Source organism: Pseudophryne corroboree, chromosome 5, assembly GCF_028390025.1.
Source record: "Pseudophryne corroboree isolate aPseCor3 chromosome 5, aPseCor3.hap2, whole genome shotgun sequence".
Lineage (NCBI taxonomy): Eukaryota > Metazoa > Chordata > Amphibia > Anura > Myobatrachidae > Pseudophryne > Pseudophryne corroboree.
The window spans coordinates 283,806,571-283,834,462 of NC_086448.1; the positions used below are offsets into that span (position 1 = coordinate 283,806,571).

Here is a 27,892-nt window from a genome sequence, read left to right on the forward strand (position 1 = left end):
ATGTTCCTTTATATTTATATGAACGTTTATATTACATGATTCCTATTAATATGTTCTGAATAATGTGCCGTAGGCCCGTGTGGTTGCCGTTCTGGACTGGGAGCTGTCCACAATTGGACATTCTATGTCAGACTTGGCTTACTTCACATCACTCTATTTTTGGCCACGAGAAGTCCGGCTATTTGGGCATACTAGTGCCAAATCCTTTGCCGATATTGAAGGTAAGTAGTAAAAATGAAGGTATAGAACTTCTATCAGCATCAGGTTTACAACTTTTACACTCTTACCTACACTTTTCTGTGCCATGACCACCACTATGGCAATCCATGGTTTCAATTCTCCCACATCTCATCTGTCTAAAATAAATACACATACAGTATATAATTCAGCCCTTTTCATAAATGAACATACAAAATTACTTGTCAAACTTCATCCTGGTGAAAATATGTTTTCCTAGTCTCATATTACATTTTGGAATGCACCCTATCATTTTAAAATATGGGGTGAAGAATAAGGTTTCCAGTATTTTCAGGTTTTTTTTATCCATTCAGTTTGCAAATGTTTCTTTTATGTATTGTAAATAAAATATATGATTCAGATTTAGAAAAATGCCATATTCTCTTACGTCCTAGTGGATACTGGGGAATACTAGATTACTATGGGGTATAGATTGGGTCCACTGGAGCCTGGCACTTGTGTGCTGGCTCCTACCCTCTATGCCCCTCCTAGCAGACTCGGTTTAGAAAATGTGCCCAAGGAGCCGGGTGCATTCTGTTGCTCTCCAGAGAGTTTTCTTCAGAAATGTATTTTAGTTTATTATTTTCAGGCAGACTGGTTGGCAACCAGTCTGCCTGCATTCTGGGACTTAAGGGAGCGACCGAACCAACTTCCTTAGAGTTAATGGTTCGTCATCCCAGCTGACAGGACACTGAGCTCCTGATGTGATGTTCTCACACCCCCAGAGGGTGAGCCCATGCAGGCAGCATGCCGCCACCCCTTAACCACGCGCCATTATGGGGGCGGGGCTTCCCGGAGAGCGGGAGCAGAGGCCAAACGGCACCATTTCCTGCTGCTGCACAGGCTGCACGTGGATGCTGCTCCTCCAGGACCCACTGAATCACCATTGTAAACTGGTACCAGGGGATTATAGTGAAGGGGGGAGCTCGTTATCAGTGGTTTTACCGCTGTGTGGTAAATTACACTCAGAGGTCACCCAGCGGGGCTCTGCTTACTCTGTGGTGTAGTGTGCTGGTTCCTGTCTGGGTTAGTTTGCATATCTCACTAAAACTGCTGTGTTTTTCATACTAATCTGTGTACTTTCTGTTCAAGCATGTCTGCAAATAAGTCTGTGTGTACTTTATGCAAGGATAGGTTTACTCTTTCTTCACAGGTGTCACTTATGGGTACCCAATGCTCAATTCCTTCACAAGGTAGTGATATGCAGGCACCAGAGTGGATGGAGTCATTTAAAATTATGATTTCCAATATTAATTCAGAGTTGGCTACGGCTAGGCATGAAAGACAAGCCCTGAAACAACTATGGACACGTTTATGGTAACTGCTGCTGACCACAGACAGGCTTTTCAGCCCCCCTGTTGGTCTCTCACAAATGCACTCTCCCTCTATTGTTACAATCTGATTCTGAACTACCAGAGCTTGATGAGGGAGAGGCTGAGGTAGACGAGGATGATTCCCTGTCCCCGGGTGTAGAAGCCCTCATTTATGCCATTAGAGAGGTGCTTAATATCCCTTATAAGGAGGAAAAGCAGGCAGGGAAATTGTATTTTAATGTGAAGCCAAAGTCCTCTGCAACCTTCCTGGTTTCTAAAGAATTAGATTTCCTGGCTAGGGCAGCATAGATTAATCCTGTGCACATTTATGGCTAGGCTGTGTTGGTATGGCTAAGCTGCTTCAGGTTGGCACACCCTAACACTTTATTAACATTTATGTTTTTCCCTGTCACATTGTATATATTTTTGTATTATTTTAATCACACCTTACTTACATAGCACTTGTGTGCTTCTTATTAACCCTTACTAATTTTTAATGTGCTGCCCTGGGGAAGCCGACCTGTGCCGACATGATGGGGTCCCGCACGCCGGACCCACACCTAGTATTAGGGACCCCCAGTGACAGAGACGCCTTGCCGTTCGGCCTGGGGGCTTAACTCTATATCTGCAGATATACGCAACCCCGATCTCTGTATTATCTGATTATAATGTAGTCTTATTTCTCACTCAGGGGTATATGCAATTAGTGGCGAATCGCGGCAATTTTTCGCCCGTTTTTTAATTCGACACAATTCGACCGTCGAATTCCGGCAAGTGGGTGCCGAAATTCACCATATTCAATAAAAAAAGGATTCGACAGTCCCGCTGTCGAAAAACGTCCGATTTGACGGATTTTGATCCGATTTTTTAAAAACTGGAAAAAACCCGAAAAAAAATTGCGTGGGGTCCCCCCTCCAAAGCATAACCAGCCTCGGGCTCTTCGAAAGGGGCAGACTAGATGGGCCAAGTGGTTCTTATCTGCTGTCAAATTCTATGTGTCTATGAGCCGGTCCTGGTTCTAAAAATCCGGGGGGGGGGAAATGACAGGGGATCCCCCGTATTTTTAAAACCAGCACCGGGCTCTGCGCCTGGTGCTGGTGCAAAAAATACGGGGGACAAAAAGAGTAGGGGTCCCCCGTATTTTTTACACCAGCATCGGGCTCCACTAGCTGGACAGATAATGCCACAGCCGGGGGTCACTTTGATACAGCGCCCTGCGGCTGTGGCATTAAATATCCAACTAGTCATCCCTGGCCGGGGTACCCTGGAGGAGTGGGGACCCCTTCAATCAAGGGATCCCCCCCCAGCCACCCAAGGGCCAGGGGTGAAGCCCGAGGCTGTCCCCCCCCATCCAAGGGCTGCGGATGGGGGGCTGATAGCCTTGAGAAAATGTAAAGAATATTGTTTTTTCCAGTAGTACTACAAGTCCCAGCTAGCCTCCCCCGCAAGCTGGTACTTGGAGAACCACAAGTACCAGCATGCGGGAGAAAAACAGGCCCGCTGGTACCTGTAGTTCTACTGGAAAAAAAATACCCAAATAAAAACAGGAGACACACACCGTGAAAGTAAAACTTTAATATAAATAGATATGCTATTACCAATAAAAAAAACACCAAAAAAAACATGTTTTAAATTTTTTTTATTCGATTCCGCCACCAAAGTGTGGCGGATTGAAAATGACGAATTTACTGTCTAAAAGCACTGTTGTCGCATTTCCAAACTTAAATTGAATATACTTTTGGCGAATTGCTGCATTTGTACCATTGCAGAAATGTCAAATTTCACAAAAGTCGAATTTCAAAAAGTCGAATTTGGAAAGTCCGTTTTTTTGACGAAAAGTACTGAATTGCATTGTCGATTTTTTTTTTTTTTTTTTTTTTGGCGAAAAAGTCCAGTTTTTCGACAATTTCTGGAATTCGACCGCAATTGCATATACCCCTCAGTGTGCATTAGGGATAGCTATATGTTTTTCTCTTACATAGATTAATCCTGACAAGAAATGTATTACCCCTAAATGGGTGTTAAATTCATTCCCTTTCCCTACAGAGGATAGGAAAGTCTGGGAAACCCCTGCCAACAGTGGATACCTCTTTGTCCAGGCTGTCACGTAAGCTAGTTTTACCTGTACCTGGGGCTGTTTCCCTTAAAGACTCAGCTGATCGCAAAATTGAAACCACTCTTAAATCAATTTGTACTGCAGCAGGTGTTGCCCAATGCCCTACCATAGTACCATCCAACATGAAGAGCCTGGTATATAAAAAAAATTAACCGATGCACCATGGGTTGCTTGAGACTGAAGGAGCTGGCATTTAATACAAACTATCTCTGCAACCCCTTATTTTCAGTGCTCGCTAAGCCAGGGCCATCTTAATGTATACTCACGGCTACCCAGAGCCCTGTGATTCTAGGGGCATTCGAGCAGGGGCAGGCTTGGCCAGGGCATATACCCCCCACGCTGGTGACTCTGGAGCTTCTTGGGAGGCAGGTAGAGAATGCTTACCAGTCGCTCTGATTGTGAATTACACACAATCAGAGCAGCCAGGCAGTATTCTTTACCTGCCTCCTAGCACGCTTATTGGTGGATGGCTGGAGGGGAGTCATTTACTGTACGGAAGCATATGTAGAGACGGCGTGGGACTGAAGGAGGGGTAGTTTATGATTCCCCCCCCCCACTTATTCCCGTGAATGGGTGAGTAAGGTAAGTGTATTGCTCTGTCCAGGGCCTACAATGCTGCTAAGTCCCTTGGTGCAGTCCCTTCTTCTTTAGTATTAGATGTCAGTGACATTGGGAGATAGGTCCAGGTAGGACAACTTGACCTACATTAGGTCTGATCTAATTTGTCTGATATGGGTACACCATGTACGGCTACTGCTCTAACTCTACTACTTTACTGGGAACCACTTTGGTTGATCTCATGATATCCCAATTGAGGTTTTCTGTCTAACAGATTGTGGACTTCTCAAGACTGCTCACAGTAAGTGGCCATACTCTCATTGCTTTCGCTAAGGCTATAATCCTCAGCTCTCTCACCAAGCCTCTGTGGATTGCTGCACACTGTGGACCGGGGACCAGGTGCTGTTAAGGAGGCCAGCAGTGTATACCCATACACAGTTGAACATATTTTCTCAAGCATCCATAAGGGATATTGGGGAATCTCGTTAGATGGGTATAGACGGGGTCCAGAGGAGCCAGTACACTTTAAATTTCTTCAACTGGGTGTGCTGGCTCCTCCCCTCTATGCCCCTTCCCACAGGCAGTTTAGAAAAAAGTGCCCTCAGGAGAGGATGCACACCCAGCATACCTGCACAGTGGGAGTTAGGGGGGAGCGGTCACCGGCCTTATGAGGTGCAGAGCTGTTCAGCGGGGCACTGCGCCTTGGCTGTCACAGCCGCAGCACACCACACACCCCTAACACTGCCTGAAGGTGACATCTGTGGTGAGTACAAACCGGGGGGCCCGCCGGGGGTGTCCCCCCGGTTCACTGTGTGGCTGGGCGCGGCGTACGTGACCCTCCAAGGGGGGTCCTAAGATACCCCGTGCAGACTGGCACAAAACCGCTTAGACTAGCACTTGTTGTGATGTTTTTAAGCTGAAATGAGACTTTGCCAGTATAATATATCACTATAGCTCCGGCACCATTGGAGGGGGCGGAGCTTCCTCAGAGCGGGACCAGAGGCATTTTGGCACCTTCCTCTGCTTATGCAGTCATCCACAGCACACACAGCGCTTTCTGACTCCTCAGCCACGCTGGATATCTGGTACAGGGTGTAGCAAAGGGGGACAGCCGCTATTGTACACTATCTGGGTCCTCAACAGGACAGAATTTGTTAGTGTTTACTGTGATATAGTTAGCTGACAGCCTCACTGGGGCTGTACAGCTAAGGGTGTGCTGGTGTCCTTCTCTCTGTGTGTCTCCTCTCACATACAGTAGGGCAGGCTTGCAATATAACTGTCTGGGTGTATGTGTATGTTATTGTGCTTACTGTGAAACATGGGTAAACACAAACTGTGCAGTGTATACCACACCAGATTCTCTCCATTATTATCTGATTCTGTTTCATGTGAACAATGCAGCCAATCTTCACAAATCAGTGAATGGGCTAGGGGAGAGGGTCCAGAGCACCACTGGCTAGGGTCTCTTAAAACTATGATGTCAAATATGTCATCCCAGCTCACTGCTAATGTACAGAAAACACAGCTAATAAAACAAACTGTTGCATATTTAGCTGCTAGGGCAGATGCGGCACAGCCCCCCTCCACTCATGCAGGACCACAAAAGCGTAGTTTACCTGCACTACTCTCTGATACAGATGAGGATGTACAGGAGGATGGGGAGGACTTAGATCCCTTTAGTGGGGATCCCGATTCTGCTCAGGGTATTGAACCCCTAATTCTGGCTATACGGGACATGTTAAAGTCCCTCTAGAGGACGCTGCGTCCAGCAGTCATAGAAACATAGAATTTGACAGCAAATAAGAACCACTTGGCCCATCTAGTCGTTTTTCTTTGCACAAAACAAGCCTAATATCACTTTTCCTGATTCTGCAGAGTTAATGACCTATTCAAGCTTGCCTGGAAAAATCCAGACAAAAAATTCCAAGTGTCCAAAAAAAAATTTGCGCACTTTCCCATTTGTTCCTGAAGGTAGAAAATTTTGGGAGGAACTCCCAGGGGTTGATGTATCAGTCTCTCGACTGTCCAAAAAAGGCGGTGCTGCCGTCCCCGGGCTCCTTTACCATAAAGGATCCTGGGGATAGGAAAATAGAGACTACACTGAAATCTATTTACATTGCAGCAGGTGTATCGCAAAGGCCGGTCATTGCGGGTTGCTGGATGACCCATGCCATTCATTCCTGGGCCTCTCAAACTCATGGGGGCCTCTCGAGGGATATGCCCTTGGTCACTATGGTGACCCTCCTAAAATACATTCAGGACACTACACGTGTCCTCTGTGATTCGCTCAAGGAGATGGGGAACATTAATGCTAGGACTTCTGTCATGGCAGTGTCGGTGCGCAGGGCCTTGTGGTTGCGTCAGTGGATTGCGGACGTAGAATCCAAACGTAGTGTGGAATCCCTCCCCTTTTCCGGGGAATGGCTCTTTGGGTTGAATTGGATACCTGGATTTACAAAGTTACGGCTGGGAAATCCACGCTGCTACCCAGGGCCGTCTGTCCATTCCTTTCGGTCTCACAGATTTCGATCTAAGGCCAGAGGTGCCTCCAATGTGACTAGAGGCACCAGGGGTAAGTCCAGAAAGCCTGCAAGCACTAGCTCTCAGGAACAGACCACCAGTTCTGCTTCTGCTAAGGCCTCAGCATGACGGTGCCCACCCACCGCGAGGGGATCTCGAGTTGGTAGCTCAACTGCATTACTTCAGCCGCGTCTGGGAGGCTTCCTGCCAGGATACCTCGGTCAGAGATCTCGTTTCTCAGGGCTACAAGCTGGAGTTCGACAGTACTCCTCCCCAACGATTTTTCAAATCAAGCTTACCAGCTTTGGAGGATATGCAAGTTACGTTGCAACAGGCCATCCTAAAGTTGGTCCAATCCCACGTCATTGTTCCAGTACCAATACTGCAACGCGGCAAAGGGTTTTACTCAAACCTGTTTGTGGTGCCGAAACCGGACTGTTCGGTAAGACCCATTTTGAATCTAAAATCCTTGAATCCTTACTTGAAGGTGTCCAAGTGCAAAATGGAATCCCTGCGAGCAGTGTTTGCGGGCCTGGAAGAACAGGAATTTTATGGTCTCCTTGGATATCAAGGATGCCTACCTCCATATTCGGATTTGGCAGCCTCACCAGGCGTACCTGCGGTTTGCACTGCTAGACACTCACTTCCAATTCCAGGCACTGCCCTCCGGCCTGTCCAGAGCTCCGAGGATGATGGAGATGATGCTCCACCTCTGGGTCCAGGGAGCCAACATTGTTCCTTACCTGGATGACCTTCTGATCAAAGCAAGATCCAGGGAGCTTTTGTTGCTCCATATGGACCGCACTATCCAACTTCTGTCACGCCATGGGGGGATCCTGAACTTACAGAAGTCCCACCTGGAGACGACTCAGCGGCTTCTGTTCCTGGGGATGTCGCTGGATACTGTGGCCCAGAAGGTGTTCCTACCAGAGGACAAGGCGAGAACACTTCAGGAAATGGTCCGCATTGTACTCCGACCTGCTCAAGTGTCCATCCATCTTTGCATAAGATTGTTGGGGAAGATGGTCGCCTCCTACGTTGTGATCCAGTATGGAAGGGTTCCATGCCAGAACTTTTCAGCTGGGTCTCCTGAGCAAATGGTCCGATTCAAATCTTCAGATACACCGGATGATACAGCTGTTGCCTCAGGCCAGGATTTTCCTCCTGTGGTGGCTGCAGTCCCTCCAATCTACTGGAGGGCCAGAGTTTCGGAATTCAGGATTGGACCCTCTTCACAACAGATGTGAGTCTACGAGGATGGGGAGCTATCACCCAAGGGGCGCAGTTCCAGGGCAGGTGCTCAGCCCACGAAAGCCTCCTTCCGATCAACATTCTGGAACTTCGGCGATCTAATATGCTCTGCTTCCGGCCTCTACTCTGCTCAAAGATCACGCGATCCAGGTACAGTCGGACAACGCCACAGCAGTGGCATATCTCAATCGACAAGGAGGGACAAAAAGCAGAGCCTGCATGTGAGAGGTGTCAAAAATACTCCTCTGGGTGAAAAAAATGCAAGAGCAATGTCAGCAATCTTCATTCCGGGTGTGGACGACTGGAAAGCGGACTTCCTGAGTCATCACGATCTCCACCCGGGAAAGTGGGGACTCCACCAGCAGGTGTTCCAGCAGGTCATCAACTGGTGGGGCTGCCCGCAAATCGACATGATAGCTTCTCATCTCAACAAGAAACTTCCCTGGTATTGCTCACGAACCAGGGACCCTCAGGCAAGGGCAGTAGATGCACTGACGTAGCCTTGGCCTTGCCGGCTGGTCTACCTGTTTCCTCCGATTCCGTTACTCCCCAGGGTGCTCAAGCGCATCAGAAATCTGAGAGTCCAGGCAATTCTAATTGCTCCGGATTGGCCTCAGAGGGCGTGGTATGCAGATCTTCTGGCCATGTCCGTCGAAGCCCTTGGCCTCTACCACTAAGAAGAAATCTTCAACAAGGACCATTCGTCTACCTGGATTTACGGTGACTTTGTTTTACGGCATGGAGGTTTAGCGGACCATCCTAGCTCACAATGGCCTTTTTCAAAAAGGTTATTGCTACAATGGTTCAGGCCAGGAAGCCTGTGACGTCAAAACACCATCATCATATCTGGAGGAGATATGTCTCTTGGTGCAAGGTACGCACGTATCTTCCTACTGAGTTTCACTTGGGACGTTTCTTACGTTTCCTGCAGGCTGGTGTGGATAAGGGCTTACGTCTGGGTTCCATTAAGGTCCAGATTTCAGCCCTCTCCATTTTCTTCAAGAAGAAATTGGCAGTGTTGCCAGAAGTTCAGACCTTCTTTGCAAGGAGTACTCCACATCCAACCTCTTTGTGCCGCCTACGGCACCCTGGGATCTGAATGTTGTGTTGGAATTTCTACAGTCCTCCTGGTTTGAACCTCTGTTGATGGTAGAAGAGCAGTCCTCCGGACTAGACAGCAGTTCCTGCCGAAGGTCGTCTCTGCGTTTCATTTGAGTGAGCTTATTGTGATTCCGTACCGTTCTAATGCATCTGCTCCTCCGGAGGCATTGGATGCTGTGCGAGCCTTGAAGATTCCTGTCAAGAGAGCGGTTCTGATCAGAAAGACGGATTCTTTGTTCGTGCTCTATGATGCGCTGAAAAAGGGTTGTCCTGCTTCAAAGCAGTCCATTGCACGTTGGATTAGGCTTACTATTCAACAGACCTATGTGTCGGCAGCTTTACCTGTTCCTAAATCTCTGAAGGCCCATTCTACGACTTCAGTGGGTTCTTCCTGGATGGCTGCCCGTGGAGTCTCGGCCTTACAACTATGCCGAGCTGCTACCTGGTCGGGGAAGAACACTTTTTTGTTAAGTTCTACAAGTTTGGTACCCTGGCCAAAGAGGATACCCAGTTTGGGCAGGCGGTGCTGCAGTCTCCACACGTTCCCGTCCGTTCTGGAAGCTTTGGGACGTCCCCATCGTACTAGATTCCCCAATATCCCTTATAGATGCTATAGAAAATAGGATTTTAATTACCTACTGGTAAATCCTGTTCTCTAGGTCCATAAGAGATATTGGGCGCCCGCCTCAGCGCGTTGACTTTTCTGGAGGTTCTTGTTATGTGGTTACCTTTTCCGCTGTTGCTGTTGTTGATACCAGCAGTTGCTGGTTGTTATATGTTAGTGGTGTGCTGGTATGTAAATCTCACCACTCTTTGTTATCATCTTACTTCTCTCATATATGTCCTTTCTCCTTCGGGGACGATTTTACCTATAACTGCCTGTGGGAGGGGCATAAAGGGGAGGATCCAGCACACCCAGTTGAAGAAATTTAAAGTGCACTAGCTTCTTTGGACCTCGTCTATACCCATCGTACTAGATTCCCCAATATCCCTTATGGACCACGAGAAAAGGATTTACCGGTAGGTAATTAAAATCCTATTTTGAGACTGGGGCTTCTGTTGCTGTCAATTGGATTTCCATATTCTTAAGAATATTCCGTATATGGCCCTGTTTCCACTGGCAGTTTGTACATCAGCCTTACTACACACATCATGGCCCTAGCGAGTTTCCAAGTGAACGCCGCTATTTCTGGAATATTGAGTTCTGTTGTATTGAGCTGTGTGTGTGTGTGTGTGTGTGTGTGTGTGTGTGTGTGTGTGTGTATATATATATATATATATATATATATATACTAGGTGCTTCATCGCGCCCTACGGGCGCTCTTCACACCGTCGCAAGGGGCTACGCCCCCTTAGCCCTTGCATGCCTTTCTGGGGTTCAATATTTATATTATATAAAGTTTTACCTGCATTCCTTTGTTAGTGGTTAAATATTGCACAATGAAAGGGCGTGCGATGGTGAAGGAGGCGCAGCCCCTTGCGACGGCGTGAACAGCACCTGCAGGGCACGATGTACAGAATGTAGCGGGTGCGGGGGGGACTGCGGATGGTGTCTGTAGATGCTGCAGGTGGAGGGGGGGCAAAAGTGGGGGTGGGGCCCGGATGGGGAAGAGTCGGGAGGTGCTGCGGGTGGGGGAGGGGCAGAGGAGTGGGGGATGCAGATTGGGGAGGGGTCCGGAGGCACTGCAGGTGGGGGAGGGGCAGGGGTGCCATGGGTGGGAGAGGGGCAGGTGTGGGGATGTTGTGGATGGGTGAAGGGTTCCGGAGGTGCTGTGGGATGGGAAGGGGCGGGAGTGCCGGGGGTGGGGTAGGGGTCCGCAGGCGCCATGGGTAGGGGAGGGGCAGGTACGGGTGGTGCGGCGCATAGGGAAGGAGGTCCGGAGGTGCTGCTTGTGGTGGAGGGGCAGGTGCGGTGGTGCCATTGGTGGGGGAGGGGTGGGGGAGGGGGGGACCACGGATGGAGGAGGGTGTCTACAGATGCTGCGGGTGGAGGGGGGCAGGTGTGGGGGGAGACATATAAAGGGGGTGGATGGTGGAGGGGGCCTGGAGGTGCTGTGGGTGGTAAAGGGGCGGAGGAGTGGGAGCCGCGGGTGGTGTAGGGGGTCTGGAGGCACAGCGTGTGGGGGAGGGGTGGAGTGCCGCATGTGGTGGAGGGGAAGGTGCGGAGGTGTGGTGCATTGGGGAGAGGTCTGGAGGCGCTGCGGGTACTGTACCTGCCAAAAAGGTAGTTGGAGGGTATGCAGTAACAGGGCCAGGACAGGGGTGACAGGGTCAGAACAGGGTTGACGGGGCCAGGACAGGGGTGACAGGGTCAGAAAAGGGGTGACGGGGCCAGGACAGGGGCGACGGGGCCAGGACAGAAATGACAGGGACAGGATAGGGGTGACAGGCCAGGGTAGGGGTGGCAGGAACAGGACAGGGGTGACAGTGCCAGTATAGGGTTGACAGGGCAAGCACAGGGGTAACAGGGCCAGGATAGGGGTAACAGGGCCAGCATAAGGGTAACAGGGCCAGCATAAGGGTGACAGAGCCAGGATAAGGGTGACAGGGCCAGGGGCCAGGATAAGGGTGACAGGGCCAGGATAAGGGTGAAAGGGCCAGGATAAGGGTGGCAGGGCAAGGCCAGGGACATGACAGAACACAGGGCATGGGAGAGATTGGTATTAGGGACAAAACAGTGGTGACAGACAGATGTGTCTTACCGGAGTCACTGCTGCAGGCTGCTGCTGTTCCACTCCAACCTGTTGGGATCTGCTGCTGGTGGAGACTTGGCATGGCAGACTCTCTTAGGCTGGAGTCCTGCTTCCTCTGCCCGTCCGCATCCCTCCCCCCCTCCTCAGTCACACACCGCAGACCTTGCGCAGCTGCCGGGCACTGGTAAGGGGAGACTGGGAGTGACTGGTTAGCCCCCAGGAGATGCTGCGGCTGGAGGGAGGAGGGCGTCGGAGCCTGCAAGCAGCTCGGACTTCTGCAGCGTTACCCGCCGGCTAAAGTGTGTGGAGGAGCTGGGCGCACCTCACTGTGGGTGGCAGCGCTGCAGCTAGCGGTGGGGTTGCCGGGGCTGGAGATAACAGAGGCAGTACGGAACCTGCACAGCGGCAGGTGCCCCACAAAACTGCAGCTAAGAAGCGTGGAGTGTGCCAGAAAGTGACGCTCCTCCGCGCCAGAGAGGGGGGGGGGGTCAAGCACACAGTGAGCAGGTGCCCGTCTGTCTGTACGGCATACCCCCTCACACACCCCCATACCTCCCAAATGTCCCGATTTTCGCGGGACAGTCCCATTTTTTTGGGTCTGTCCCGCTGTCCCACCCGCGGGTCGCAGTGTCCCGCGGTAACGGGGGGGGTCAGTTGGAAAGCTCCTGTACTCGCTGTTCTGCATAGCAGAGCAGCGGTGAATAGTGGAGACAGAGGGAGAGGGGGCATCAGGGGGTATGGATTAAGGGGGGTTCCAGCAGCAGAGCCGGATTAAGGGGGGGGGGGGGCAGGGGGTACGTACCGTTGGCCCCACAGTATTAGGGGGCCCCCCGGCTCGAGTAGCTCTGTCCCAGCTCAGAAGCTCCCCCCCCTGTCCTGCTAGCAACAACGGCAGCATTGTGCTACTGTCAGCACACGCTGCTGCGTATTGGCAGGTCTGTGGTGTTGCAGGGAGGCAGCAGTCTCCCTGCTTTCTTCTGCCTGTGCGGGTGTGTAGAGGGGAGCGACCACCCCCTCTGGATTTACCCCTAGTTGAGGGGCCAAAATTCCATGTTAAAAAAAAAAAAGGGGGAATTTGCGTAAGGGGGCGTGGCCTCGCGGGCCGCAATTAGGCCACGCCCCAACCCACAGCAGGCACAGCCATGAGATAGGGCTCCCCTGTCACAAGTGCCCTGGGCCCCCCGGACTCATAATCAGCTCCTGGGGGCATGCCAGCAGCTCACAGAGCACTGGGCATGCCCCCTCACTGACGAAAACGGGGACCCTCCCGTGAAGCCACGCCCCCTTTTCGCCGAGTGTGTGTCCCTTCTTCTGCCTGAAGAAAGCTCCTGCAGAAAGCTGGGAGGTGTGCACTCCTGCCTGTGCCATGCCCATACTATCTGCTTCTGCTCCTAGTCTCCTATAGATTTGGCCAGATCTGTGACTCATTTGACTAACTCCGCCCAGTGTTGTGACTCCGCCCAGCGTTAGCAAATGAATCACAAAGTCACAGATCTGGGCTATTATATAGGAGATATATATATATAAAAATAAAACAAATGAAAATAGGTGCCTCCTAGTGTAATATTGTCAAATCTTAGGTACCCTTCACCAATAGCCACACTCTAGTGAATTGAAGGAGTAGCGTGTTAGGTGGAATTCCAACCACCTAATGATAAGTTGTGTATCACTCTGTCACGAATCTGTTATCTCCCTTGGTATCAGTATCGTCTAGGCAGGAAATAACTTGGTGGTGTTCTGACATATGACCAGTCTCATGCATAAAAGATAAAAAGCAGGAGCACCAATAGTGTAATACGTTTAAAAACACATTTACTGAAACAAAATTCCTAGGTATGTAGTTGCCCGTACCATATGAAATAATAAAATCAACTTATCTGTAAAATGTAGTCTCAGTCCACAGGATAAACCTCACTCAACGCGTTTCATCCGATGCATGTAGCTGGACTTCCTCAGGAGTGTCTCTCCTGAGGAAGTCCAGCTACATGCTGGACACTCCTGAGGAAGTCCAGCTACATGCATCAGACGAAACGCGTTGAGTGAGGTTTATCCTGTGGACTGAGACTACATTTTACAGATAAGCTGATTTTATTATTTCATATGGTACGGGCAACTACATACCTAGGAATTTCATCTTTTATGCATGACACTGGTCATATGTCAGAACACCACCAAGTTATTTCCTGCCTAGACGATACTGATACCAAGGGAGATAACAGAGTGATACACAACTTATCATCAGGTGGTTGGAATTCCACCTAATACGGTACTCCTTCAATTCACTAGAGTGTGGCTATTGGTGAAGGGTACCTAAGATTTGACAATATTACACTAGGAGGCGCCTATTTTCATTTGTTTTTTTCCAGAAATTTGGAGGTACTGTCTGAACAACATACCTATTGGAAAAAAGGCGGCCACCCTAAAAAGGATAGGGGGAGTGTTTTCAAGAATTTCAACATATACGATATACTAAAAGGGATTATCCATATACAGGAGTAGCGCCTACTGTCACCCCTCCTAGATAGATAGATATATATATATATATATATATATATAAAAATATTGGAAAAAGAGCCAGCCCCTCCAACTTAATACAAATGTATTTTATGCATTCAAATATTCAATTCCAATAAATTGGAAAAATAGTGCAAAAAATTCACAATAAGCAGAGGATAATGAAGCTATACTCATCATTAATGCCAGGGTGGTCACAATCAATCCTCATGCTTAAATAGCCCTGAATCCGACAGCTGTTTCAGCGCTTCCATTGCGCCTTTGTTACCATTGCGCCTTTGTTACCATTGAGCCTTTGTCAAGGAATAACATAATGGGCATACACCAACCCTATATATACCTGCACTGATTACCTCATGCATCTCACCTGTAACATGCTCCCTCCCTCAGACACGGCATCCAGGACCGGAAGTAGGGAATGTAAACAAACAACTAGTCACTAGAAATCGTGACCAAAAAGAAAAATGTTCTAAATACCAGCCAAACGATGTTCCTGCAACAGGAACCACCGTGGCTATAGCTGGCGTTGATCTCCCCAGAGACGCACACATAGCGCCTCAGTTACGGTACCTGGCTCTCCCGCAGTCACTCCCGTGACTGGAAGTGACGCGACGGGCCGGTCGTCATAGCACAGACAAAATCAGCTGCGCAAAATATCAGGGAAAGAACAGAACGATTTTAGGAGAGCCGATGTATGTATATAAATATATTGATTTATTTTTGAAGCATAAAATAACAATAAAAGATGACATTAATTATTGGATATAAAAGTTCACACCTTGACTCAGTTTATCCGTTTAAACAGACACCAAATTGTGTCAGTACTATAGATAAAAATCCACAAATGGAGATGGAGTCCAGCTATTTAATAGAAAGCAATGGATGGTGGTAGCCGTAAGGTGAAAAGATTAGAAGTAAATGATCAGTGTAGTAGACATCCCATATTATTGAGGGAGTGATCCAGTGTTAGGTATTGTTCAATTACCTCTCCTTAGATGGGCTGGTCCAAAGCCGAGCGTCCTCGGCGATGTGTCCTGCAGTGCCCACTTTGCGAATGCCGCCGGGGAGAGGGAGCCGTGGATTCACTAAAAAGTATAAGCCGTATGATGGTTTGTCCGGCTGACAGGGAGCTGTATGTTGGTATGAGCGGCTCGTACGGTCAAATCCGTGGCTGTTCTGGGATTGCTGTACAGATGAAAGACGGCTTGCGGGGAGTGAAAAACCCGCTAATGCTTTCAAATAGGATACCTCGGCAGGTGTGCAGACAGGAGGCGTGGCCTAACGCGTTTCGTCACGTGACCCGTGACTTTCTCAAAGGAATATACCAGCCTCAATCTAGATCCACTTTTAAAGCAAGATAATTAGTAAATTGTGTACAAGTGTGAACATTCATTAGATTTCTCCTAGTTAATCACATACATCGGCTCTCAAGGGATACAAAGCTGATACAAATATCCAGCTATACTGAATTATGATCTCAACACTTTAAAAGTACTAAAAATATGTCTACATTAATTCAATATAATATAAAACCGCTCAAAAGATTAGTCAACTTAATAATAAATAATGATAAATAAATAAAATAAAACGACAAAATTGTGACCAAGAGACAAAAAATAATAATGGTAATATTAATTAATAAATAATTAATAAAACTATATAATATATACAAATATGTGTTATGCAAATACAAATAAAATAAATAATAAAAGAATAATGAAAATGAAAATAATAAACATAATAAACATTGTTCAAATTATTAGTCATGGTTAGAATCAAACCAATGACTTAAATTTACCAACATATAGGTTAATACCGCTATGCCATAGAGGCTGGGACAGAGGATCATTAACATTTGAAACATTTAGTGAATATTATAATAACATGTTTATACAGGGGTCATATATTATAATAAACCTCCCAGAATTAAACAATAAAATTAATACAACATAGAAGACAAATAAAAAAAAATTAAAATAATAATATAATAATCTGAAGAAAACAATGATCGAGATGTTAATCGTGGTTCGAACATGAAATTGAACCGGAATAACTAAGATTTTCTGACACGAGGGATAATACCACTGTGTCACGAAAACTAGAACAGGGGTTTAACAATATCTAGAGTAAGTTATAATGTCGTGTTATAGGGAATCAAGGGATATAAAAATGAAATAAAATAGGTTAGATTAAAATGAGACCCTAAATAATGAATATTGACATTAGCACAAATATGGAGAGAAGGTGATAATAATAATAATAATAATAATCAAAGAGAGAGGGGGGGGGAAGAGGGGAGGGGAGGTAGTTTTAAAGAAAGTAGAACAATTGTTGTAGAATGGTTTAAGAATCTAATTTAATAGACTCATAGCTCATAAAATGACTTAAGGATCAAATTCAATTGACTCATTAAGTCCTTCAGGGACAAGGGTTCTGAGTTTATGGATCCAATAATTCTCCCTGAGACAAAGTCTCTTGTATCTGTCTCCCCCTCGTATGGTGGGTGATATGGTTTCAATGCCTATTAGATGAAGGTCATCAGGATTCTTCTGATGAAATTCAGAAAAATGCCGAGGCACACTATGGAAAAGAAAGCCCTTTTGTATATTTCGTCGATGTTCTAGGAATCTGATCTTTAATTTACGAGTAGTTCTTCCCACATAATAGAGATTACATTTACAAATCAAAATATATACTACATATGAACTATTGCAGTTGATGAAGGACTTAATTTCAAACTGTGTCTGGTCCAAGGAGTTGAAATATCTGCAATTGTTCTGAATGAAAGAACATGTGATGCATTTAGTAGCACCACATTTGAAGCACCCTTTGGTTCTTGTGAGCCACTGAGAGGTAGCAGGGGCAACCTGATCTCTTTTATCCGTGAAAAGACTGGGGGCTAGATGTTGTTGTAGATTGGTAGATTTCTTAAAAATAACTAATGGTGTGTCTTTCAATTCTGTTCTGAGTGTTTGATCTGTCAGTAATATAGGATAATTAGTTCGTATAATGTTCCTAATTTTTGAAGAGGCAATATTATATTGTGAAATGAAGGCTGGTTGGTTATCATCAAATTTATGAGGTTTTGTTTTATAGGTAAGAAGATCATTCCTATCCAATAAATCTGCCTTCTGTCTAGCCATTTGAATAAGGGCCATCGGGTAGCCTCTATGTATAAATGATAGAGAAAGTTCGTCTGCTTGTTGTTGGTAATCAAGAAGATTACTACAATTGCGTTTAATACGCCTAAACTGACCAAAAGGAATATTATCCAACCACGGTTTATGGTGTGAACTACTATAATGTAAAAAATTGAGAGTATCGACCTCTTTCCGAAAAGTCTTGGTGGAGATTTTGCCATCAATTATAGACAAGGTTATATCGAGGAAAGAAATAGAGGATCTATGTGAAGTGCTCGTGAAGGTTAAATTAAATTCATTAGTGTTAAGCATAGAAACAATATTAGAAGAAAGTGAAATATCCCCATCAAAGATGAAAAACATGTCATCTATATACCGGCCATAGTAGACGAGGCCCGCGCCAAAGTCGCGCCCCCACACATGGGAGTCCTCGAAAGCCCCCATGTAGAGGTTGGCGAAACTCGGCGCGAACCTCGTCCCCATGGCCGTACCGAGTATCTGTAAATAATAAATTTTATTGAATATAAAAAAATTATGAGATAATATAAAGGAAATAGAGTCCAGAATAAATTGTTGTAACTCAAAATGAATAGAATTGGACTTCTTAAGGGACTCGGCTATAGATGACAGGCCCCTCTGATGTGGGATATTGGAATATAGAGCCTGTGCATCACAGGTCATAAAAAAGAATGAGCTTTTCCAATTAATTTTGGAAATAGTATTGAGAAAAGAGGTGGTGTCTTTTATATGTGATTGAAGAGATGAGGCAAGAGGCTGTAAAAAATAATCAACAAAATGTGATAAATTAGAAGTGAGGGACCCTACACCAGAACACCAGAAATAATAGGTCTCCCAGGGGGTGCAGTGAGTGATTTATGAATCTTAGGAAGGTGATAGTATGTGGGGGTGATAGGGTGAGCAGGTATCAGATATCTAGATTCTTCCCTCGTTATGGTGCCTTTGACAGCTGCTGCTTGGACTAATAGAGTCAGAGCCTTATGAAAATCTAATGAGGGGTTTGAGGACAATCTAGTATAGACACTGGTATCATCCAGCTGTCTAAAGGCCTCAATTAAATAGTCATCTGTGTCCTGAATGACAATGGCCCCTCCCTTGTCTGCGGGCTTAATGACAAGGGAGGGGTCACTGGTCAATTTTTGTAGGGCCATCCTCTCTTGAACAGATAAATTCTGTCTGAATTTAAATTTCTTATGGACTTTCAAACACAGTTTATTCATATCATCCAAAGTCTTTTTATAAAAAATCTCAATGGGGGGACTCCTATGGTGTTGCGGAAAAAATTGGGACTTATTTCTAAACATCAGCTCACGACCACCAGAGCGTGCATGGTTGTAAACCTGTACAGTTTGGTTGGATGGATCACTTTCCAAAAGTAAAGATTTCAACATATCCAGACTTACTCTATCATGATCATCCAGAACAATAGGTGTGCCCTCAATTTTACGTTGGGCCAATTTTTTCGTGGCAAAATACCTTTTGCGTGCCAAAGTGCGAACATAGGTATTTAATTCTGCAAATAATTTAAAGAAGGCAGGGGGTTTTGAGGGGGCAAATTTGAGACCTTTGGTCAGTAGTGAGGTTTCAGATTTCCCAATTTTTACAGAGGATAGATTGAAAACTTGGGTTTGTTTTAAGTTCTCAAATCTCGTTTTTTCCCCCTGTAATTTGCGCCCTCCTCTGCATCCTCTATGTTTTCTTCTCTCGCTCTCTTTGGGGAGTCTATCCTGAGTTGTTCGTAGCGATTTTGAGTGTGATATGGAGGTCTCGGTTTGTGAAACCTCTGATCCTTCTCCAAAAAATGCGTGGTATTAGAGGTATTAACAGTTTGTAATGTATCTACTGTGTGGATATTCCTCTGTAGAGGAATTTTTGGTCGTACAGAGGGTTCAATTAGAGGAATACTCTGTGAAGAATGAGGATCACTGTGATTGGTAAATGTATGGGCAGATTGTAAATTCTTATTATGCTGATGTTTAAAATCAACTCTATCAGGTCTTTTAGACTGAGAGGAGGTTCTGGTGTGTCTCCAATTGGAGGTACTACGGGATCTTCCTCTATTAGGAGGATTAGAGCCCTTATTAAAACTACGGACTCTATTCTGATTATAGTCATCAGTGTCTCTACTAAACTTCCTATTTTTTCCCTCAATAACCTCTTTCTCATATTGTTCCAGTTTGCGATTAAGTTTATGATCATTAAACTGGAATTGTGGATGATTAGAAAAGGAATTAAGTAGTTTCCTAGTGGACTCAATTTCCTGTTCTAATAGCATAGTTTTTTCCTTACGGTAATTCACAAGTAATTCCATAAGTGAAAAAGAACAATTGTCTAGCAAAGAATCCCATTTTTCCTTTAGTTGGGGATCATCAACAAAGGACAGCGTCTTGAAGATTCTGAGACCCCTAGGGATTTTTTTGGTCTTAATATATTTCTGTAGAGTGACCATATCCCACCAATGGCGGGTCTCTGCTTTCATAAGGTCCTCTAATTTATAAAACAAAGAATTAAATTCTTTCTCATGGTCATTTTGAGTGGGAGGTAAAAAATTGGTCCCAGAATCTTCATTGAAGCTGGCCTCATAAAGTAAACGTCTCTTGGCACATTCTGATAAACAGGTCAAATCAACCATATTTTAAAAAAAAAAAAAAAAATTAAAAAGAGCGATAACAGGCAGCTAAGCAGATATACACAAAAAAGAAAACTAAAAGAAAAAACCAGGAACTGCTTCTATAGCGCCTCAATTGCAGGAGGCTAATGATCAAATTACCCTGATATATGCGCGGCTGAAAAACACTATGTGGGTGTTTAGTTAAAGAATATAGAACAGACAAAATCAGCTGCGCAAAATATCAGGGAAAGAACAGAACGATTTTAGGAGAGCCGATGTATGTATATAAATATATTGATTTATTTTTGAAGCATAAAATAACAATAAAAGATGACATTAATTATTGGATATAAAAGTGCACACCTTGACTCAGTTTATCCGTTTAAACAGACACCAAATTGTGTCAGTACTATAGATAAAAATCCACAAATGGAGATGGAGTCCAGCTATTTAATAGAAAGCAATGGATGGTGGTAGCCGTAAGGTGAAAAGATTAGAAGTAAATGATCAGTGTAGTAGACATCCCATATTATTGAGGGAGTGATCCAGTGTTAGGTATTGTTCAATTACCTCTCCTTAGATGGGCTGGTCCAAAGCCGAGCGTCCTCGGCGATGTGTCCTGCAGTGCCCACTTTGCGAATGCCGCCGGGGAGAGGGAGCCGTGGATTCACTAAAAAGTATAAGCCGTATGATGGTTTGTCCGGCTGACAGGGAGCTGTATGTTGGTATGAGCGGCTCGTACGGTCAAATCCGTGGCTGTTCTGGGATTGCTGTACAGATGAAAGACGGCTTGCGGGGAGTGAAAAACCCGCTAATGCTTTCAAATAGGATACCTCGGCAGGTGTGCAGACAGGAGGCGTGGCCTAACGCGTTTCGTCACGTGACCCGTGACTTTCTCAAAGGAATATACCAGCCTCAATCTAGATCCACTTTTAAAGCAAGATAATTAGTAAATTGTGTACAAGTGTGAACATTCATTAGATTTCTCCTAGTTAATCACATACATCGGCTCTCAAGGGATACAAAGCTGATACAAATATCCAGCTATACTGAATTATGATCTCAACACTTTAAAAGTACTAAAAATATGTCTACATTAATTCAATATAATATAAAACCGCTCAAAAGATTAGTCAACTTAATAATAAATAATGATAAATAAATAAAATAAAACGACAAAATTGTGACCAAGAGACAAAAAATAATAATGGTAATATTAATTAATAAATAATTAATAAAACTATATAATATATACAAATATGTGTTATGCAAATACAAATAAAATAAATAATAAAAGAATAATGAAAATGAAAATAATAAACATAATAAACATTGTTCAAATTATTAGTCATGGTTAGAATCAAACCAATGACTTAAATTTACCAACATATAGGTTAATACCGCTATGCCATAGAGGCTGGGACAGAGGATCATTAACATTTGAAACATTTAGTGAATATTATAATAACATGTTTATACAGGGGTCATATATTATAATAAACCTCCCAGAATTAAACAATAAAATTAATACAACATAGAAGACAAATAAAAAAAATTAAAATAATAATATAATAATCTGAAGAAAACAATGATCGAGATGTTAATCGTGGTTCGAACATGAAATTGAACCGGAATAACTAAGATTTTCTGACACGAGGGATAATACCACTGTGTCACGAAAACTAGAACAGGGGTTTAACAATATCTAGAGTAAGTTATAATGTCATATTATAGGGAATCAAGGGATATAAAAATGAAATAAAATAGGTTAGATTAAAATGAGACCCTAAATAATGAATATTGACATTAGCACAAATATGGAGAGAAGGTGATAATAATAATAATAATAATAATAATCAAAGAGAGGGGGGGGGGGGGGGAGAGGGGAGGGGAGGTAGTTTTAAAGAAAGTAGAACAATTGTTGTAGAATGGTTTAAGAATCTAATTTAATAGACTCATAGCTCATAAAATGACTTAAGGATCAAATTCAATTGACTCATTAAGTCCTTCAGGGACAAGGGTTCTGAGTTTATGGATCCAATAATTCTCCCTGAGACAAAGTCTCTTGTATCTGTCTCCCCCCTAAATTGGAAAAATAGTGCAAAAAATTCACAATAAGCAGAGGATAATGAAGCTATACTCATCATTAATGCCAGGGTGGTCGCAATCAATCCTCATGCTTAAATAGCCCTGAATCCGACAGCTGTTTCGGCGCTTCCATTGCGCCTTTGTTACCATTGCGCCTTTGTTACCATTGAGCCTTTGTCAAGGAATAACATAATGGGCATACACCAACCCTATATATACCTGCACTGATTACCTCATGCATCTCACCTGTAACATGCTCCCTCCCTCAGGCACGGCATCCAGGACCGGAAGTAGGGAATGTAAACAAACAACTAGTCACTAGAAATCGTGACCAAAAAGAAAAATGTTCTAAATACCAGCCAAACGATGTTCCTGCAACAGGAACCACTGTGGCTATAGCTGGCGTTGATCTCCCCAGAGACGCACACATAGCGCCTCAGTTACGGTACCTGGCTCTCCCGCAGTCACTCCCGTGACCGGAAGTGACGCGACGGGCCGGTCGTCATAGCAACCTGTATACAAAACAACATGGCAGCTCGCATGGTCGCGCTTCTGTACCCGGAAGTGACGTGACGGGCCGGTTGCCCTGGCAACCCACAAACAAAAGCCAGTGCTATTAACAGAAGGGACGCATGTTCATTTACAAAAATGACTATTATCCATACTGGATACCCCATTAGCAATAGATGCACAGTAAACCAGGCAAATATACAGATGGCAGATGACATACAACTATAGTAAAAAAATAAAAACAATAACCATGGACATAGATAAATAAAAAACCAACACCAAAGATGTATTAACTACAAGAATAAGAGACAGGGAACCAGTCCCTATAAAAAACAGCTTTAACATAGTTCCTCATTTAATCCAGCCGGTGCAACCGTGTTAAGGCAATTTTTCCAATAACACTCTTTTTGTAATAGCAGCTTATTCCGATCACCGCCACGTCTAAGAGGAGGAATGCAGTCTATGGGCATACATTGGAAGTCTCTCATAGAGTGTTTGCAGAGTGCATAGTGTCTTGCAACTGGAGGAGTACTCTTATCAACTTTCACAAGAGCCTTTTTAATAGAAGATCGATGCAAAGCTATCCTCTCCCTCAATGTCCTGATTGTTTTGCCAACATAAAAGAGCGAGCATGGACATTTTATCAAATATATGACATAACGGCTGTCACAGGTCAAATGATGGCGTATACTATGTCTGATCTTTGTCTTGTGGTCAATGAAAAATTCCCCTAAGAGGAGGTACAATTGACACACCCATGGCATCTGTATACTCCATGTTTTGGTTGCAACCAACTTTTTGTACGAATAGGGCCTATGTCAGATTTGGCCACTATGTCCTTAACATTGTTGTCACACATCAGAGGCGGCGTTCGCCGCGCTTACCCCTGCGTGTCTGCTGGTCGGTGTTGCGGCCTCTGCCTTCGGTGGGCCACAGGCTCCGGCGTCTGGCTGGCGCGGCTCCCCGCGGTTCTCCGGGGCATGGGCGCCGCCATGGCACCCGGCTTCACTTGGATGGGGGGCGGGTGACGTCATCTGACTGCTCCTCCAATCCGGCGGTGGCGGGGAATTCAAAGTCAGACGCCGGACGGAGCCTCAGTGCCTGAGTATCGTCTTTCCCTGACGTAGATGCCAGCGCTCTTGTTCCCGGCAAGGATCTCTGCAGTTGTACTCCAGTGTCTCCGGCATTTCCAGTCTGCCAGTTCGCTACACCGGTTCCAGTGTACTCAGCAGCCGGTATATCTCTCTGCGGTCCAGTCACCAGTGCTCCTAGGAATCAGCGTGGCTGTGGGCCTAAATCACCGTTCTCAAGTTCTACAAACTAACAGCGTCTAAAACCCCTGCACTTCAGTTCCTCATATCATCAGCGTCTCAGTCACCGTTCTCAAGTTCTACAAAATAACAGCGTCTAAAACCCCTGCACTTCAGTTCCTCATATCATCAGTGTCTCAGTCACCGTTCTCAAGTTCTACAAAATAACAGCGTCTAAAACCCCTGCACTTTAGTTCCTCACATCATCAGCGTCTCAGTCACCGTTCTCAAGTTCTACAAATGAACAGCGTCTAAAACCCCTGCACTTCAGTTCCTCATATCATCAGCGTCTCAGTCACTGCACTCAAGTTCTACAAAACAACAGCGTCTAAAACCTCTGCACTTTAGTTCCTCACATCATCAGCGTCTCAGTCACTGTTCTCAAGTTCTACAAATTAACAGCGTCTAAAACCCCTGCACTTCAGTTCTTCACATCATCAGCGTTTCTGTCACCGCTCACAAGTTCTTTATCCATTATCAGTGACTTTTAAACATCACCCACAGTTTCTTCAGTTACCAGCATCTCTAATCCTGCTCATAAAACCCTTCAGTGGGTCTGGACATTTCCCTCATTTATTCCTTTTGTCATTTGACTTTAAGTTGTTTTCCCTGCAATAAAACTCTTCAATATTTCATCAAACTCCACTGCCAGCGTCCTGTATGAGGAAATCCTATATTAGGCCTCCTCTTTTCCGGCTCAGTTGTGGTTCCTCTTCCCAACCATCGGAAGAATCCCCGAGTTCACAACACCCTCAGTCTAGGCCAGTGACAGTATACTCAGGCCCCATGGACCCGGGGAATCGGAACCCAGGGGCAAGCGCCATGCAGGACCTGGTTTCCCGAGTACAGAGTCAGGAAACAGCACAGAATCAGGTGATGCATTATCTCCAGGAGTTATCTGGCCGGCTGGATCAAATCCAGACTTTGCTGGCTTCAGTGGTCCCAGCTCCAGTTCCAGTATCCGCTCCAGTGGTTGTATCTGGCAATGTTCCCTCCTTGTCTGGAACCAGGTCACGCCTTCAGCTTCCCACTCCTCCTCGTTATAACGGGAATCCGAAAAATTGCCGTGGATTCCTCAATCAGTGTGAGGTACACTTCGAACTCCTCTCACATAACTTCCCTACTGATCGGTCTAAAGTGGCATACATTATCTCTTTGCTTGAGGGTTCAGCGTTGGAGTGGGTGTCACCGTTGTGGGAGCGATCAGATCCGTTAGTCTCTAGTTATACCAACTTCATTACGTCGTTCCGAAGGATCTTTGACAAGCCTGGCCGGACGACTGCTGCCTCAGCTGACTTGCTCCGAGTTCGACAAGGCTCTCGTACAGTGGGACAGTATGTAATTCACTTTCAAACTATAGCTTCTGAACTGAGCTGGAATAATGATGCCCTTCGGGCTGCTTTTTGGAACGGGCTCTCGGATCGTTTAAAAGACGAATTGATTACTAGAGATCTGCCAGATTCCTTGGAACAGTTGGTCTCACTCTGTGTAAAGGTGGATCTTCGTATGCAGGAACGAGGTGGTGAACGTAGTCGGTCAGACCGGTTGAGACTTCGATCTCTTCCTCCTAAGCAAACAGTTAATTCCAGTCCAGACGAACCCATACAGATTAATCGGTCTCGGCTGTCCCCAGAAGAGCGTCAGCGTTGGAGTGAGGATAGACTTTGCCTCTACTGTGGAGCCGCAGATCATTTCCTCAAGTCTTGCAAGTCTCGCCCGGGAAAACGGGCAGTCCTAGCTTGTTCTGGAGAAGTTAAGCTAGGGGTTGTTTCTCAATCTTCTCCGGCAGTGGACTGACTGCTTTCTGTATCTCTGTTTTCTGAGTCTGAAGTCAAAACCATTAAGGCACTGTTGGACTCAGGAGCTGCGGGGAATTTTATTTCCCTTTCCTACGCCCAGAATCCTGGGTTTGAAGTTACAGTCGGTCGAACGACCTATTACGATAACTGCTATTAATGGTACCCAAATTCCTAATGCTCTGATTACAAGTCATACAACGCCAATCAAGCTGCAAGTGGGAGCTTTGCACCAGGAACATCTGGAGTACCTTGTGATTCAAGAGATGTCTCACGATCTCGTCCTTGGTCTTCCCTGGCTCAAGCTTCACAACCCTCACTTCGACTGGAGGTCGACACAGATAATTTCTTGGAGTCCATTTTGTCACTCGAATTGTCTTACTCCTGTCTACCCGCTTCATGCATCGTCCAAGTCGGATGTAGAGCTTATTCCAGAGGCTTATCGGGAATTTACAGATGTTTTCTCGGAACAGGCGGCCGATAAGTTACCACCGCATAGACCTTGGGACTGTCCTATTGAGCTCATTCCGGGGAAAATGCCACCTCGAGTTCGTACCTATCCTTTGTCAGTACCTGAGACTCAAGCCATGTCAGAATATATCAAGTCTAATCTGCAGAAGGGATTCATCCGCCCCTCTACTTCCCCAGCGGGAGCAGGCTTCTTTTTTGTGAAGAAAAAAGACGGAGGCCTGAGGCCATGTATCGATTATCGTGGTCTAAATGAAGTCACCATTAAGAATAAGTATCCTCTGCCGCTCATCACGGAGCTTTTCGATAGAGTTCGCGGAGCTCGAGTCTTCACTAAGCTCGATTTAAGGGGAGCTTATAACTTGATACGTATCCGACAAGGGGACGAATGGAAGACGGCCTTCAAAACTAGGGACGGGCATTATGAGTACCTGGTAATGCCGTTTGGCCTCAGCAACTCCCCCGCTGTTTTTCAGGGATTCATTAATGAAGTCTTTAGTGACATGTTATACCTAAATGTGGTGGTATATTTGGATGATATCTTGATATTTTCGAAGAATCTCACTGAGCACAGAATACAAGTTAAGGAGGTACTCCTTCGCTTGCGAGAGAACCATCTTTACGGCAAGATTTCCAAATGCACCTTTGAGGTCCCCTCTATTCCATTTCTGGGCTACATTATTTCAGGTACGGAGTTGCGTATGGATCCGGAGAAACTTTTTGCTATTCGGGACTGGACTCAGCCTCTTTCCTTGAAAGCAGTACAACGGTTTCTAGGGTTCGCAAATTACTACCGGAAATTCATAAGGGGTTTCTCTACTATTGTGGCGCCTATTACTGCCCTAACCAAGAAGGGGGCTGACCCAAGCCATTGGTCCTCTGAAGCTGTAGCAGCGTTCGCCCAGTTGAAGGCAGCCTTTATGACCGCTCCGGTGCTTCAGCAACCAGACTTTCTAAAACCATTCTTTCTGGAGGTTGATGCTTCTACGGTAGGCATAGGTGCCGTACTTTCACAGTACGCTTCAGATGGGAAGTTACATCCATGTGGTTTCCATTCTCGCAAGTTCTCCCCTGCTGAATTAAATTACACCATTGGAGACAAAGAGCTGTTGGCAATAAAATCTGCCTTAGAAGAATGGAGATATCTTTTGGAAGGGGCTAAACACCTAATTACGATTTTCACGGATCACAAGAATTTACTGTATCTTAAGACGGCCCAGTGCTTGAATCCCCGTCAAGCAAGATGGGCGCTCTTCTTTGCTCGATTTTTGTTTGTCATTAAGTACCGGGCTGGAACTCTTAACACCAAGGTGGATGCCCTATCCCGTTCCTTAATTGCTTCGGATGAGGAGAATTCCGTTGAAAAGGCGTTGATCCTCAGTCCTGTCTCTATTTCTGCGGCTCCCTCTGCGTTGGGTCCTCCTCCTGGAAGAATGTCTGTGCCAGCTAAATTTCGACCAAGATTGTTGCAGTGGGCTCACATTTCCAAGTTTTCTGGCCATCCGGGAGTTCAAAAGATGTGGGAATTTCTACAAAGATCTTACTGGTGGGACACTATGAAGAAGGACGTTCAAGAATATGTCAACTCGTGTCCTCAATGTGCTCAGCACAAAATTCTTCGTCTGCCTCCTGCGGGGTTGTTGCACCA

The 27,892-nt window shown here is 45.6% G+C and overlaps 1 protein-coding gene across 2 annotated transcripts in view; it reads left to right on the plus strand.

Moving 5' to 3' along the window:
• The window catches only part of ACAD11 (acyl-CoA dehydrogenase family member 11), a 279,715-nt gene that overhangs the window by 72,303 nt on the left and 179,520 nt on the right, over positions 1-27,892 (plus strand). For both annotated transcript variants that reach the window (XM_063922380.1, XM_063922381.1), the window contains one exon: positions 74-221. In XM_063922380.1, coding sequence (XP_063778450.1) covers positions 74-221 — 148 coding nt within the window. The remainder of the gene's footprint in view (positions 1-73; positions 222-27,892) is intronic.